General features: G+C 41.6%; 2 protein-coding genes across 3 annotated transcripts in view; both read left to right on the top strand.

The window, feature by feature from the left end:
• The window catches only part of hgd (homogentisate 1,2-dioxygenase), a 75,552-nt gene extending 71,046 nt beyond the window's left edge, over positions 1–4,506 (top strand). For both annotated transcript variants that reach the window (XM_061240401.1, XM_061240402.1), the window contains exons 11-15: positions 1,241–1,345; positions 2,463–2,589; positions 2,846–3,027; positions 3,712–3,871; positions 4,309–4,506. In XM_061240401.1, the coding sequence (XP_061096385.1) occupies positions 1,241–1,345; positions 2,463–2,589; positions 2,846–3,027; positions 3,712–3,855 (558 nt within the window). In that variant the 3' untranslated portion in view covers positions 3,856–3,871; positions 4,309–4,506. The remainder of the gene's footprint in view (positions 1–1,240; positions 1,346–2,462; positions 2,590–2,845; positions 3,028–3,711; positions 3,872–4,308) is intronic.
• Positions 4,507–8,900: 4,394 nt separating this feature from the next.
• Positions 8,901–13,856, top strand: LOC133127792 (sperm-associated antigen 16 protein). The gene is made up of 2 exons (XM_061240960.1): positions 8,901–8,973; positions 11,909–13,856. The coding sequence occupies exon 2, from the start codon at positions 11,910–11,912 to the stop codon at positions 13,776–13,778; it is 1,869 nt and encodes a 622-aa protein (XP_061096944.1). The 5' UTR covers positions 8,901–8,973; position 11,909; the 3' UTR covers positions 13,779–13,856.
• Positions 13,857–14,424: the final 568 nt, after the last annotated feature.

The raw sequence follows: 14,424 nt of genomic DNA, 5'->3' as shown, positions 1-14,424 counted from the left end.
CAGAACCTTTTCTGTACCCTTCCCCAGATTTGTGCCTCGAGACAATCCTGTCTTGGAGGTCTACAGATAATTCCTTTGACTTCATGCTTGGTTTGTGCTCCATTATGCACTGTCAACTGTGGGACCTTATATAGATAGGTGTGTGCCTTTCCAAATCAAGTCCAATCAACTGAATTTACCACAGGTAGACTCCAATTAAGCTGTAGAAACATCTCAAGGTTGATTAGTGGAAACAGGATGCACCTGAGCTCAATTTTGAGCTTCATGGCAAAGGCTGTGAATACTTATGTACATGTGATTTCTTAGTTTTTTATTTTTAATAAATGTGCAAAAATTTCTAAACTTCTTTCATGTTGTCATTATGGGGTGTTGTGTGTAGAATTTTGAGGAAAAAAATGAATTTATTCAATTTTGGAATTAGGCTGTAACATAACAAAATGTGGGAAAAGTGAAGCGCTGTGAATACTTTCCGGATGCACTGTAAACAAACACACCAGGACGATTACGGCACTGTTCTAATGTGTGGATGGGCCCCACATTCTGGTATCAAATTTTGACTTCCAGTGCCATCTGTGGCCGGATGCCCCACAGGGCAGCACAATTGGTTGTAGACTTGGCCAAGGGATTGAGCCATGATGGCCTTATCTCTTTGCTCAACTGCGACCTCTGCTGGTGCTATCTTTGGTGCGAGAAGAAGCCACAGTCTCCCAATTTGATAGTGGAGGATCTTCGAGGCTGGGGAATACGACTGGAATTTTAAAATTGGGAGAATGAGGTGGATAAAGCATAAAAACATATTTATTTCTTCAAGCTTAAACGGACACAGATTTGATTTCTAATTTATATAAATTGCTGTACTCAGCAATGTATTTATTGATTCAAGGATATACTTCCACATTTTATTTTGAAAGGAAAAAGCGTAATTAGTCACATCGACAGCCAAAATTATTTCCCAAGGGCAAAACAATCTGAATAAGTCATTGCTGAAATCATGCTTCCTGTGCAATGTGCATTTTGTGTTTCTATCTCTGCAGTTGTGTACTGATCACTGTTGTACAGAAGTAATTTAACCAATGTCTTCCTGGAAGGGCATAAAATCTGACTTAAAAAGAAAAATGTCCCTTTCTCATCAGGAACTACATCAGTACAAGTGCTACACCAGTCGTTCTTCTCTCAATTTCCTTTTTATGTTGTTGAATGGTTTAGTCTGTATTGTGTCAATGGCTCCCTTCCTTTGTAGGAACACTCCCCCTTCAATGTGGTGGCCTGGCATGGCAACTACACACCCTATAAGTACGACCTGGACAATTTCATGGTGATCAACAGTGTTGCTTTCGACCACGCCGTGAGTGAAGTCCACCACCCTGCAAACACACAAGTACACTGACCGTGTTGTGTGTGCCTGAAACTTATTACCACTACCATACGAACACAGACCATGCTCATTACACAGGTTTCCTGAATTTGTGAACACAGAGTCAACCTTATTTGCAGTGTTCCGAGGACATAAGCCTGTGATACCAATAAACCATGTGTTTCCTCATGTGTACACACTGCAAAATATAATATATTAAATATTATATTTATAATCACAAAAAAAAAAATCCTAACTATTTGAAAGCATATTCCAGGAAGTTAATTATTTTATTACATTATTTTAATCTAAACTATACAAACATTCAAGTATATATAAAGTAGTTCCAATAAATGGGGCTATTGCAGTAGAAACAATTTTAGCATATAGCTGCTTAATTGTCCTGAATTTAGAGGGTATTCAAACTTGTTTGCTATTTATGCTGCTATTACAGCTGTCTGCTATTTATTTATGAATTCTCCTCAACCAGCAGTAACTGCACGTAATTGTTTAAGAATCACTAGACTCAGCAGTGCACTGTTTGTGTATGTGGTTCAGGTTATGCATTATTGAAAGTCCCAGACTCTTTTATACTAACATCTGGAGGGAAGGATTGAAGGAATAACATTTAGTAAATATCTCAGTAACAGACCATAAGCAGCCATAAATAAGTTTGTGATAGCATGAACACATCGGAGAGATGTAGAGATGCAAAGGTAAGAATACATAAATAACCATAATGATAATTAAATCAGTCAAGCAATCAAATTGTAGTTTCAGAAGCAGTTATAGTATTTAAATATTTGAATTGGTTCAAAGTGCTATTCAAAAGTATGTTCAAAACAAAACTGAGTGTATATGTGTTGGAGGTTTATTTGCACTCATGAATGATGCTGGAGTGAATGAGGGCATTCACATTTCTTATACTCATTCCTGTCTTTGTAACATGTGCAGAAATAGTCCTAAGGAAGCAAGTCTCACAAATTACAAAAAAATAAAAATTATCCAAATGCAGTTACTGCTGCCAGGTTCACTACATTCTACTTCCTGTCTTGGCACACTGTCTGATGTGGCTCTCAAAGGTACTGAAAGGTCTGGCATTTTGCAGGACCCCTCAATCTTCACCTTGCTGACGGCCAAATCCACGCGCCCTGGTGTCGCCATTGCGGACTTTGTTATCTTTCCTCCACGGTGGGGAGTGGCTGACCGCACCTTCAGACCCCCATATTACCACAGTAAGACAACAGAATGTTACCATGCCTTTAGAAGATTGTACTTTTTACCGAAAATGGTAATCCTCTTGATTCTAGTACCTTCTGATCCACAAAATCAGATTGCTTTTCACACATGACCTTCTAGAATTACTGACCTATTGCACAGTATTTATATAAATACACCCTTCTACCCCTTTCCAAAACACTAAACTCCAAACCTGAGTGAGATGTGGAGGTGCTGTACATTGTGTTAGAGCTCCCCCTGTCTTCTACTCAGGGAACTGCATGAGCGAATTCATGGGCCTGATCAAAGGGCATTATGAGGCCAAGGAGGAAGGCTTCCAGCCAGGAGGGGGCAGTCTCCACAGCATAATGACCCCACATGGGCCAGACGCAGAGTGCTTTGAGAAGAACAGCAGTGCCATCCTGAAACCAGAGAGGGTTGCTGAGGGAACCATGGTAAACTATAAACTATAAACACTGAAACACTGAATTCCTAGATTCCTTTTTGTCATTTGATTTGATTTGAAATCTACCAAGACCAATATTAAAATAATACCTTAAAATTGTGTATGAACACAATACACCAGTATTAACTGATGAAGTTCATGTAAGGGGCTGATGTGAAACTGGCAATTTACATATATAGCAAGTTGCATTACATTACATGTCATTTATCCCAAAAGACTTACAGTTGATTTAGATTAAGCAGGAGACAATCCTCCCCTGGAGCAATGGAGGGTTAAGGGCCTTGCTCAAGGCACAACCTAACAATGGGTTCTGTCCCACAGTTTGGGAAACACGAAACAAAAACCTAACCTTAACCTAACATGTCCGCATGGGTCTTTGGACAAGGTTCCACTTTTACTTGTAATGGATTCTGTTCTGTCTCATTGTCTTATATACAGTGTACTCATGTGATGGCATGGAACAATAGCTGAAATACAAAATACCCCCAGATTTCTCCAGATCTGAACAGTGTTCGTACTTTAGACAGAATATTTCAGATTATCCAGATTATCCAGAACAGCGCCATTATTCTGCATCCTCTATGTGAAGGATGCGCTCTTGGTTGGGACAGAAATGTCTGGTACAGTGGGGCCATGTGGTGTAATTATGGTGTATCCTCTCATGGTCCACCAGGCCTTCATGTTTGAGTCGTCCTTCAGCATGGCTGTCACCAAGTGGGGCCTGGATACCTGCCAGTGCCTGGACAAGAGCTACTACAAATGCTGGGAGCAGCTGAAGAGCCACTTCAACCCCAACTGGAGACCCTGCAACATGTAAACCTGCTAAGAAACAGGTACCCCACACACACCTGCACACACGCACACACGCATGCATGGCTGAACGACATATAGCAATCAGCCAAACAGACAAAGACAACTCACACAGCTGAGCAAAGTATATCTGTGATCTGTGTGAACTACATTACATGGTAACCATGCTGATTCTTGAGCTTGGTTTGTGCGGACTATATGCATTTATAAGGTTTTTGCTTGGAAATACAACCAAACCATACCTGTCCAAAACTGAATTCTCTACACACGCATGATTTATGTGGACTCAAACTGAAAGATGTGCTTATTTGGGTGGTGCGGGGGCATCATATGATCTGTCCTGATTGGCCTGCCGTCTCTCTGGGCACTGCTATGCTCTTACTGTACTGCTGATATGTATCTGTTTTGCAAGCCAGTGTGAAAAGTGACACTTTTAATAGTTACTTCTTCTTTGTTTCAGAACTGCTGAGGGGAAGATCAACCGAGTTACAAGAGTCATTCAGTTGATCAATCTACAACTCACCAACCAACCAATCAGCCAACCAACCATCCAATCAACCAATTAGAATGTAAACAAAGTGGATTGGCATGTTGCATTAAAAGGTTCCAGTGCTGTTGTACTGTGTATGAATAAAGGAATGCCTCTTGTCCAATCAAATTACTCAACTGGAACTAAAATATCACACTGTCACAAATACAAATATACACATCCACTGACATTCATGAGCACAGACTAATACATACAAAATTTCACACTATTCATCACACACAGTCACTCTCATGCACACACACACGCATGCGAGCATTTACACATATAGCCTGATGCATGAGCTCATTCATCCACGCCCACAGAAACATGTGTAGGCTTACAGGCAGAACAGTACAAGATAACACAGGCGTGAGGATGGAGAGCTGAAGGCCTGTTTGGGTGTGTAGATGAGTTAATTATACACGTTTGCCCAAACACGCATATGCACGCCTCCCACAATTCTCTGCAAAAATCATCTGTATACACTACTTCTTCACAGCAAATCTGCTCATTCCCTTTACTGGTAATTAGAAAATGGATGCTCACGCTACTCATTTTTTTTGTTAGAGACGACTCTTTCTGCTTGGCTGCAAACCACAAAACAACCATGCCCCTTAAGATTGAAAGAAAAGTTTTCAAAGCATAATCTGTGGCCTTCTTGATGTTAAAATAATTTACTGGTGCATTGTGGGTACTGACCTGGGTTGTATTTCCACCTTAAATGTTCAATGTAAAAAAAATGATTTGCAGCATTTTATTTCACACCACGCAGTTAACCTTTCATATGTATGCCATACTAAGAGTGCTTTGCGACAGAACATTTTATATAGCATTGTGTCAAACTTCCTAAACGCAGACCTGATATTCTGCCCAATATGCTTAACAGTGAATGTCTTTATCTGCCAGGGTTGACATTTAAGAGTTGGTTCTGATTTGCTGGGTCATTATAAATATTCATGAAGTAAGGATATAAACAGCATATATAGCTAGCACAGCAACTCAGGCAGCACATGAGCTGAAGCCCCTAGCGTGAGGCTTCAGAGCTGCAGTAACCAGAGGAATTGTGCCCCTACTGGCTCGACCCAGTGTAACGTCCATTGGGATTCCATTATAACTTTCGATGGGCTAATATTTCCACTCACATTCCAGTATTTCATTTAATCATCTGCTTGCCTGACTTCACTTTTGTGCATCACTGTGTATGACTACCCTCCCATTTGTTGGTGAGGAGTCTGTGAGTATGAGAAGTATGAGTATTACATTACATTACATTACATTACATTAATGACGTTTGGCAGACGCTCTTATCCAGAGTGATGTACAGTTGATTAGACTAATCAGGAGACAATCCTCCCCAGGTGCGGCCTTGCTCAAGGACCCAATGGCTGTGCGGATCTTATTGTGGCTACACCAGGGATCGAACCACCAACCTTGTGGGTCCCAGTCATGTACCTTAACCACTATGCTACAGGCTGCCCACTCCTGGGGCAGTACTCAAAATATCATTATATTACTATATGCAGCCATTTTTCTCCAAATTACCTGAAGCCTCTCCCAAATTTCATCTGTCACTGGAAAAAAAGAAAGACATGAAGTAATTTTAATTTGCCCATTTGAACAAGACATACAGTGTAGTCTTACTGTCACCACTCATTGTGAGATTTACTGGTTCAGTAGAGCCACGGAATGAAAGTCCTGGGAACATGGGGAGCAATGTTGCTGGGGCATAAGGAAAATAACTGGTAGAGGGTGAAACACACGGTGAGGTTGGGGCAGATTCTGTGGTCAAAGGAACACAATTTGATCTTGTAGCTTCAGACTCAGACTTGTAGCTTCAGACTACAGATATTGTCAGGTACCTTGAATGAAGAGAAGGTTCTGCTAGATACAAATGAGAATGACGGAAATATAGAGGGGTTCCTACCCTAAATGCCTCTGGGATCTCACATGGGTATCTGGCTTCTCGGCTGAACATGAGGTAGAATGGTGAGTACTTTGTGCACAAAACATTGCTGCATGGGTACAGATCCAAGTTCCAAGGCTTCTCCTTCACCAATTTGTTGAGGGTTCTGATATATATTAGCATGCAATACTGTTTTAATTGCCATGTTTGACCCACATCCTGATTGACTAAATGACAGAGGTCAATTATCCCCACGAACACTGCTTAATATAATATAGTACCATAGTAAACCATTTCATATTTTAAAAAATAATAATAATGTCAAGCTTTCGGCCGAAAGCCATATTCAGCTGAATTTAATAGACTGCCATAGTTAGTACAGTGCTGTGAAAAAATATTTGCCCCCTTCCTGGTTTCCTTGATTAATGCTTGTCACACTGATTGGTTTCAGATATTTTCGCACAATGTAATATCAGATAAAAGGAACTCAAAACATATATATAGATCAAGCATCCCAAATTCCAATAATTTGATATCGGTCCAATAAATTGATATTGGAGAGATTTCAGCCTACTCTTCGTTTTCATTTCAGGTCTTGCCACAGCATCTCTATTGGGTTCAAAGTCAGGACTAAACCACTTTAATTTTGTTTCATTTTCAGCCATTCAGATGTGGACTTGCTTTTGTGTTTTGGATTATTGCCTTGCTGCATGACCAAATTATGTCTCAGGGACAGATGGTCTGACATTCACCTTAAGAATTTTCAGGTGCAAAGAATTCATGGTTCCTTCAATAATGGAATCCAGGTCCCGAGGCAGAAAAGCATCCCCACACCAACTATGTTTTACAATTGGTATAATAGTCTTATTGTTAAATGCAGACATAAATTAGAACTGTGTTGTCGACTTTTAACTCATCAGTCCATAGAACATTATCCCAAAAGTGTTGGGATCAAATTGCTTTTTGGAGATGTGAGATAAGCATGAATTATTTTCTTGGTTAATAGTGCTTTCTGCCTTGCTACTCTCCCATGAATCACATTTGTTCCCAGCAGAGTCATGAACATGGATCTTAACTGAGGCTAGAGAGGTCTGCAGTTCTTTGGATGTTTTTCTGGGATCTTTTGTGATTTCCTATAAGAGTTGTTCCATGGAGAAATATTGGTAGGTGTTCTGGAATTGAGGCATAGTTTGCTTTAGAAGCTTTGTGGTGGCTACTTCACTCTGATGGTAAGGTTCAATACGAGTGTGGTTTAGATTCAAAATGGTGACAGCAAACAAGCTTGGCTGCGTTCAATCAGCTGAAAATAATTCTCAATAAAATGTGGTTAATTGGTTGATTGAGTAAAGGTTAAGTTAATTAGTAGCTAAAGCTAAAGTACAGGGCATATGTTTTCCCGACCTGCACTGTATGAAATTAACGAATTAAACATCCCACAAATTTTGCTAGCCACCTCAGTGAAATAACAGTGCAACGTTAGCCAACAAGCTAGTCAGCTAATAATGTATTTGTCTGTAGAATAATAAATGTAGCCAGACTAGCTATTATAGCGCTAGCTAAATGTAACCGCTAGCTCTAAAGTTAGCTTGCGGTTATGGGTGTGATCTGGGGTGATACAGTTATCTGTTCAGAAGGACCTTCAGGGCTAACCCATGTAGAGCTAGATTAGATCACTATCTATAACTTGATATGGCTAGCATAAATGGCAAAGCTCAACAATCTAATAAATGTTCCCTTCCATAATTAGTTTACGTTATCCAAATTGTGATTGCCACCTAGCTAGCACTTTGATAAATTGGTCTGTCTTGTTCAACTAGCCAAACTAACTAATAACAATGCTTTTCATCAATTCTACCTATATTAGCTAAGTTAACTAAATGTATGGGGTTTCACTTTGCTCCAACGTTAGTTTTACAGACTGTAAGTTTCCCTATGGTACCACATTCTGTTGTATGCTCATGATCTAACTTAGCCTAATGTCAGACATTTCTAGCTCTAACCAAATGCATGCATTTAGTGAGCGCGGTTAAATTGTGCATCGTCACTTGAAATTACTCAACTAATATTTAGTTGCATAACGAACTGCTGCACATCTGCATTGCATCAAGTCAACCAACTTCTGACACCTAGAAACAGGTATTTCAGCCCACGATGAACAAACTACATTCCACAGTTCCTGTGAATTTTTGGGTTTTGCTTCAGAAACTGCATTTTTAATATCACCTGACAAATTTTCAATGGGGTTGAGGTTAGGGTATTGAGCTGGCCACTCCATTACCTGAATTATTTTTGTCTGGAACCAAGGTGTTGCTCGCTTACTCGTGTGTTTGCGGTCATTGTCTTGTTGAAACACCCATTTCAGGGGCATTTCCTCTTCGGCATACGGGAACATAAACTCTTCAAGTATTTTGATGTATTCAAACTGATCCATGATCCCTGGTATACGAACCTAAAACCAAAAAACATTGTCATACCATTTTTGCACCACCGTGCTTCACTGTCTTCACAGTGTACCGTGGCTTGAATTCAGTACCCGGGGGTCATCTGACGTACTGTCGACGTGTCGATGTGTTCCTTGGCAAATCTTAACCGATTCTGCATATGCTCTTTTTTCAACAATGGTGCTTTACAGGGGCTTCCTGCTGATAGCTTAGCTTTGATCAAACGTCTTCTGACTGCAACAGCACTTACAGGTAATTCATCTTTGATCTTTCTGAGCTGATGAATGGCTGAATCTTTGCCATTCTGACTATTCTTCGATCCATTTTAACAGTAGTTGCTTGTTTACTTCCACTTGTTTCCGGTTTTTGTTGCCATTTTAAAGCATTTGAGATCATTTTAGCTAATCAAATGATGTTGTTCCTCTGAACAATGTTTGGAACAGCCAATTTTACTTAGCAATTCAGAAGGAAATATATTTTATAACAATGTGTGAAACATTTGTTTCCCTTCGTCCTTAATAAAAGAAAATTAATGACACGTTTTTTTCACACTGCTTTCATTTTGAACACGCCCCTTTCAATGAATGAATTACAAGTTTGACACCTTCGCTATAGAGAACAAGCAGCGTGCATGTCATGACAGTTGGATCTGTTGTTTTTATATTACACTACCACATCTACAAGTATTTGCCATGCAGAAATATCACTACTACTGGTAGTAGTGGTTCATCCGGTTACTGATTTTGTACTGCTATTTTCTGGAACACAAATGTATATTGAAAGAGTGATACAAGAGTAACCGATCACATTAAAACCACCTGCTTAAACCAGTTTCCATGATTTAAAAATGCTTTAAACTGTATAAAATAGTATATAAACAAAATATTTAAGTATATGACATGTACTTATATAAGCAGATAATCATAAGTGAATTGCATTCAAAAGTTTAATTTTTAAATGAAAATCATGCAAGCTCATGGGGATTGTTTTTCATTTAAATATCTTGGTAAGTATGTTGTTCATGATCATGTCCATCTTAACAGGTGCTCCAAGACGTGTATAATTTTTCATATTTCAAAAAAATAAATAAAAATAAAGACCACCTGCCATATTTCAAAATGCATGGGATCTATTCAAGTTTCACCATATGCAGTACCATGCAATTCCAATGGAGGGAAGAAGGGTGAAACTGATGCAGGACACATGGACATGTTGGAAATAAAGCATACTTTGTGACCGCTAGAAATTACATTTTTAAAGAATTCTCATCCATAAAGATGCACAACAAGGTTCAGTAAATATCAAAGCTTTATTGCTTAGGAAATAAATAGCAAAAAGGATTGAGAGCAATTACGTTACAGTTCATAGAAAAGGTAAGGTTTAAAAATACATAATATGATCCCGAAGCAAACCCTTGATGACATGACTTCAGAGCAACATGAGGATGGTCAGTCTTCACCCACAGGGGATAAACACAAGCAACAAAAGGCAGGGCACATGCAGCGACAGAGCAAGTACATCAGTAGCCGAGAGCTTGGTAATAGCTATTAGTTACAAAGAAAACAGGACAACATTCGGTACTAGCCAGCTCCGCTGTATTTAGGCTAATACATACAAAAAGGGGGACATCAAATGCCGCAGCTGACCAGCGCTTAAAACCTAGTTTGTAGCAGAACAGCAACTAAAGAACAGCGATTGAAAAACTGCAAGAGAAGAAAAACAGATTCACGAACAATAAGAAGCAATATCCGGACAATGTAAGGAGCGATATACGGACAGATTGTTTACATAAATTAACGTTACATTACCGCTCCAACAGGTGAATCAATCACTGGTTAGCGCGACGATCTACCAGTCTCTTCTCTAGAATTAAAACAACGGCAACATTTAAATAGACACTTTATATGCATGCCATTTACAAATATTAAAAGAAAGGAACCAATCAAATACATTGGCCTACCTCTTGCTGCTGCTCACACAACATACAAACACTGCCAATGCAACTAAACATCGACCCCAGGTCTTATGATTTGCCTGCAACCATTCACTGTTAATTAATTAGTTACCTTAATTTGCCACCCACACCCATCTGGGCGACTACATTTACAAAGGTGCAAAATAAATGTATTGCCTCTAACTAACACGCAAAATTGCAAATATCCTACACTTTACAGTGCACTACTCTTAAAGATTAATTCTTTGAAAGGTTTGAATCTTAAACAATCCCAATGGTGAGCACACGTTAGACGTACAATAACTACACATTATACATGACTAACAGTTGTCAGAGATCTGTGCGGATACCTTGATAGAGAGCAGGTTGATGTTAGCGTTAGGGCTGATCAATTTAATTTCCCGACTTTGGAGGCTTTATGCACTTAAAACGTAGTTTTTGGTGATTAATAGATTTTAAGCCTGGGCAATATCAGTGGACACTAACGTAAAGAAAAACGAGATGCATAAAGAGAAACAATGAGTCGATAACTGAAATGAGTAAAACCCAGAACTCCCAAATCTAGAACATGGACTGAAGTAAAAAGAGCTGTTCCGGCATTCATGTTTACGCGCCCAGAAAAAATGGTCCAGTTTTTAAGTTTCCTGCACACGGTTCAATTGATGAGGTGTATAATGAAGACAAGCTGGTTTCCCCAGCTCTATAAGGCTCATCTAGAATAGCTAATGTAGCATATCCCTGAGAGAGCGAGTACGGTAGACATGGAGGCAATTGTATATTTACCATTTATATTGCTGTCGCGTGAAGTTAAGTTGGTTCACATCTGTTCAGATCATGTATCTAAAGTGTTAGCTAAACAAAGACGTTTTCACCGGAACTAAAATTTTACGACAATATTGTCTTTATGGCTAACATTAGTTAACCACGACAGGAAAATCTACCGCCATCCAGCATAACTTGTGCTTTTTGTCCGACTGTTTCTATCATACAATGAGTTCTTCCCAAGTTAAACTGCAGGTGCCACTTCAGGTTGTTCAGAAGTTAAAATAGGCTACTCGGCTGGGTCTTACCGAGCTGGTAACACTTCGCCATTTTTGTAAACTTTTTTGCCGCGTTTCATTGGTCATTGTTCCCTGGATTTCCTCATCTCGCGTTACTTGTGTCAATTATCTGGCGCATGTGTGGTGTCCATAGCAACTGTAAACATACTGCGATTTGTATTGCTGTGAACAGGATGGCTGACACTGGAGCACCAGAAGAACCCAGAGACTGTTTGTACTACCTAGAAAAGGTGTCAATACCTGAAGACTCCGAAGATGATTATGAGTTTGAGGAGGTTCCTATTGATGACGAATGGAGTCTAACAGAAGGAGAGGAGGATTTGGGGGCTGTAATTAAAGCGCTCTGTGATCGCACCGATGGTATAGGAGCAGTGTCTGAGAGCATCACCCCTGCCCAACAGCACATATGTCAAATACCTGAGGTTGTGGATGACTTTGTACGGAATTTTCTGGTAAGAATGGGAATGCACGAAACCCTAGACTGTTTTCAGACAGAGTGGTACGAGATGGTTTACAAAGGTCAGTTGAACACGGAACAGGTTGGGATCGTGCCAGATGCATACACGCAGAACCAGCTCCTTGACAGCGAGCTCCAAAATGTGCAGAGGGAACGTGATGATTACAGGGAGGCTGCTTTCAAAGCAGGTGAGGCGCTCGTGAGGCTGCGCAAGGAGCGGGACTTTCACCGCCTGCATCACAAGCGCGTGGCCCAGGAAAAGAATAGACTGATAGAGGACCTTAAACGACTGAAGAAGCACTATACCTCCTATGAGCCGGCCATGCGAATGCTGACCAATAAGTACCAGGCGGCTCTGAAGCAGAAAATGCTGGTCAGTTTGGAAAGGGATCGGGCTCTTGGGCAACTCCAGAGTCTGGAAGTCAGCCTTCGCAACACAGCAGCCAGAGAGGCAGGCCGCTTGTCAGCAGGGCTTCATTCTGCTAGCAGGGAGGCTAGCCTGCTGCAGGGTCAGAGCAGGCTGAAGGGCAGTGCAGGGGGTGACACTGGATCACAGGCTGAAGCCAATGCCCCTTATGATTCGAGCAGAGACCCCACCAAGACCTCTCTTAGCAGGCATCCAAAGGACTCTGAGTTCCCTGCTGATACCCGCATTGACCCACACCTTGCTCAGGTCAAGTTACTCCCTGCTGATGGCTCCAAAATTCTGTTGTTCCACCTGACCAGCTCTGTGAAGGCCCACTCCCTGCCTGTGAGCTGCCTGGCCCTACACCCACAGAAGCTGATGGCAGCCTCCACCAGTGATGACCATCTGTGGAAGATGTGGGGCCTGCCAGCAGGGGAAGAGCTAATGACAGGGGAGGGGCACAGCGACTGGCTGTCTGGCTGCAGTTTTCACCCGGACGGCAGTCGGCTGGCCACCACCGGCGGGGATGCCACGGTCAAGGTCTGGGACTTCTCCCTGGGCCGTTGTGTCCTGACCCTGGAGGGCCATGGCCATGCCACATGGGGCTGTTCCTTCCACTTTTGTGGCGATTTCCTGGCCTCCTGCTCCATGGACAACACCTGCAAGGTCTGGGACCTGCACAGCCAGCGCTGCCGCAATACACTGCGTGGCCACACAGACTCCGTCAACAGTGTCTGCTTCCTGCCGTTCTCCAACACGCTGCTCACATGCTCTGCTGATAAGACCCTGGCACTATGGGATGCCCGCACTGGCCTGCGGGCCCAGACCTTCTTTGGCCACCTGCACTCCTGTAACCATGCAACCTTCAGCTCAGCAGGCAACGCTGTTGCTTCCTGTGACTCCTACGGGGAAGTGAAGCTGTGGGACATCCGAAAGGCGACTGTTGTGGTAACTGTGTGTACAGGCCCTCACCCCAGCAACCAGGTGGCATTCAACCCGTCGGGCTGGACACTTGCTGTTGCTAGTAATGATGGCTCAGTGAAGCTGGTGGATCTGGCCTCTTCCCAGGTTACCAGTTTAATGGGGCATGAGGATGGCGTGCAGAGTGTAATTTTTGACCATAAAGGGGAGTACTTACTGTCAGGTGGCTCAGATGGAATGATTCACATCTGGTCGTGATTTTTTTTTAGTTTTTATGAATGTATCAAATTTGACTAAATATAGGGCTTTAACAAATTAATAATCACAGAGCATTATACTAAGTCACAAAATTAAATATAGCTTTATTTCTATTATTGGGGAATTTATGTAAGGAGGTTATGACTTCTCTCATATTTCTGATTATGTTAATAATGACAATCTCAAAGAATATCCATCCATCCATCCATTATCTGAACCCGCTTATCCTGAACAGGGTCGCAGGGGGGCTGGAGCCTATCCCAGCATACATTGGGCGAAAGGCAGGAATACACCCTGGACAGGTCGCCAGTCCATCGCAGGGCACACACACCATTCACTCACACACTCATACCTACAGGCAATTTAGACTCTCCAATCAGCCTAACATGCATGTCTTTGGACTGTGGGAGGAAACCAGAGTACCCGGAGGAAACCCACGCAGACACGGGGAGAACATGCAAACTCCGCACAGAGAGGCCCCGGCCGACGGGGATTCGAACCCAGGACCTCCTTGCTGTGAGGTGGCAGTGCTACCCACTGCACTATCCGTGCCGCCCATCTCAAAGAATATTGAGAACAAAAATTGTTTTTGGTATTGAAGACAGTTATTTTGCCAAAATTCTTGGAAATGTTCCCTCCAGAATTT

The sequence above is a fragment of the Conger conger genome, chromosome 4, assembly GCF_963514075.1.
Source record: "Conger conger chromosome 4, fConCon1.1, whole genome shotgun sequence".
Classification (NCBI taxonomy): domain Eukaryota; kingdom Metazoa; phylum Chordata; class Actinopteri; order Anguilliformes; family Congridae; genus Conger; species Conger conger.
Note: the sequence above shows the minus strand (reverse complement) of the source record. Positions and strands in the feature narration are given on the sequence as shown.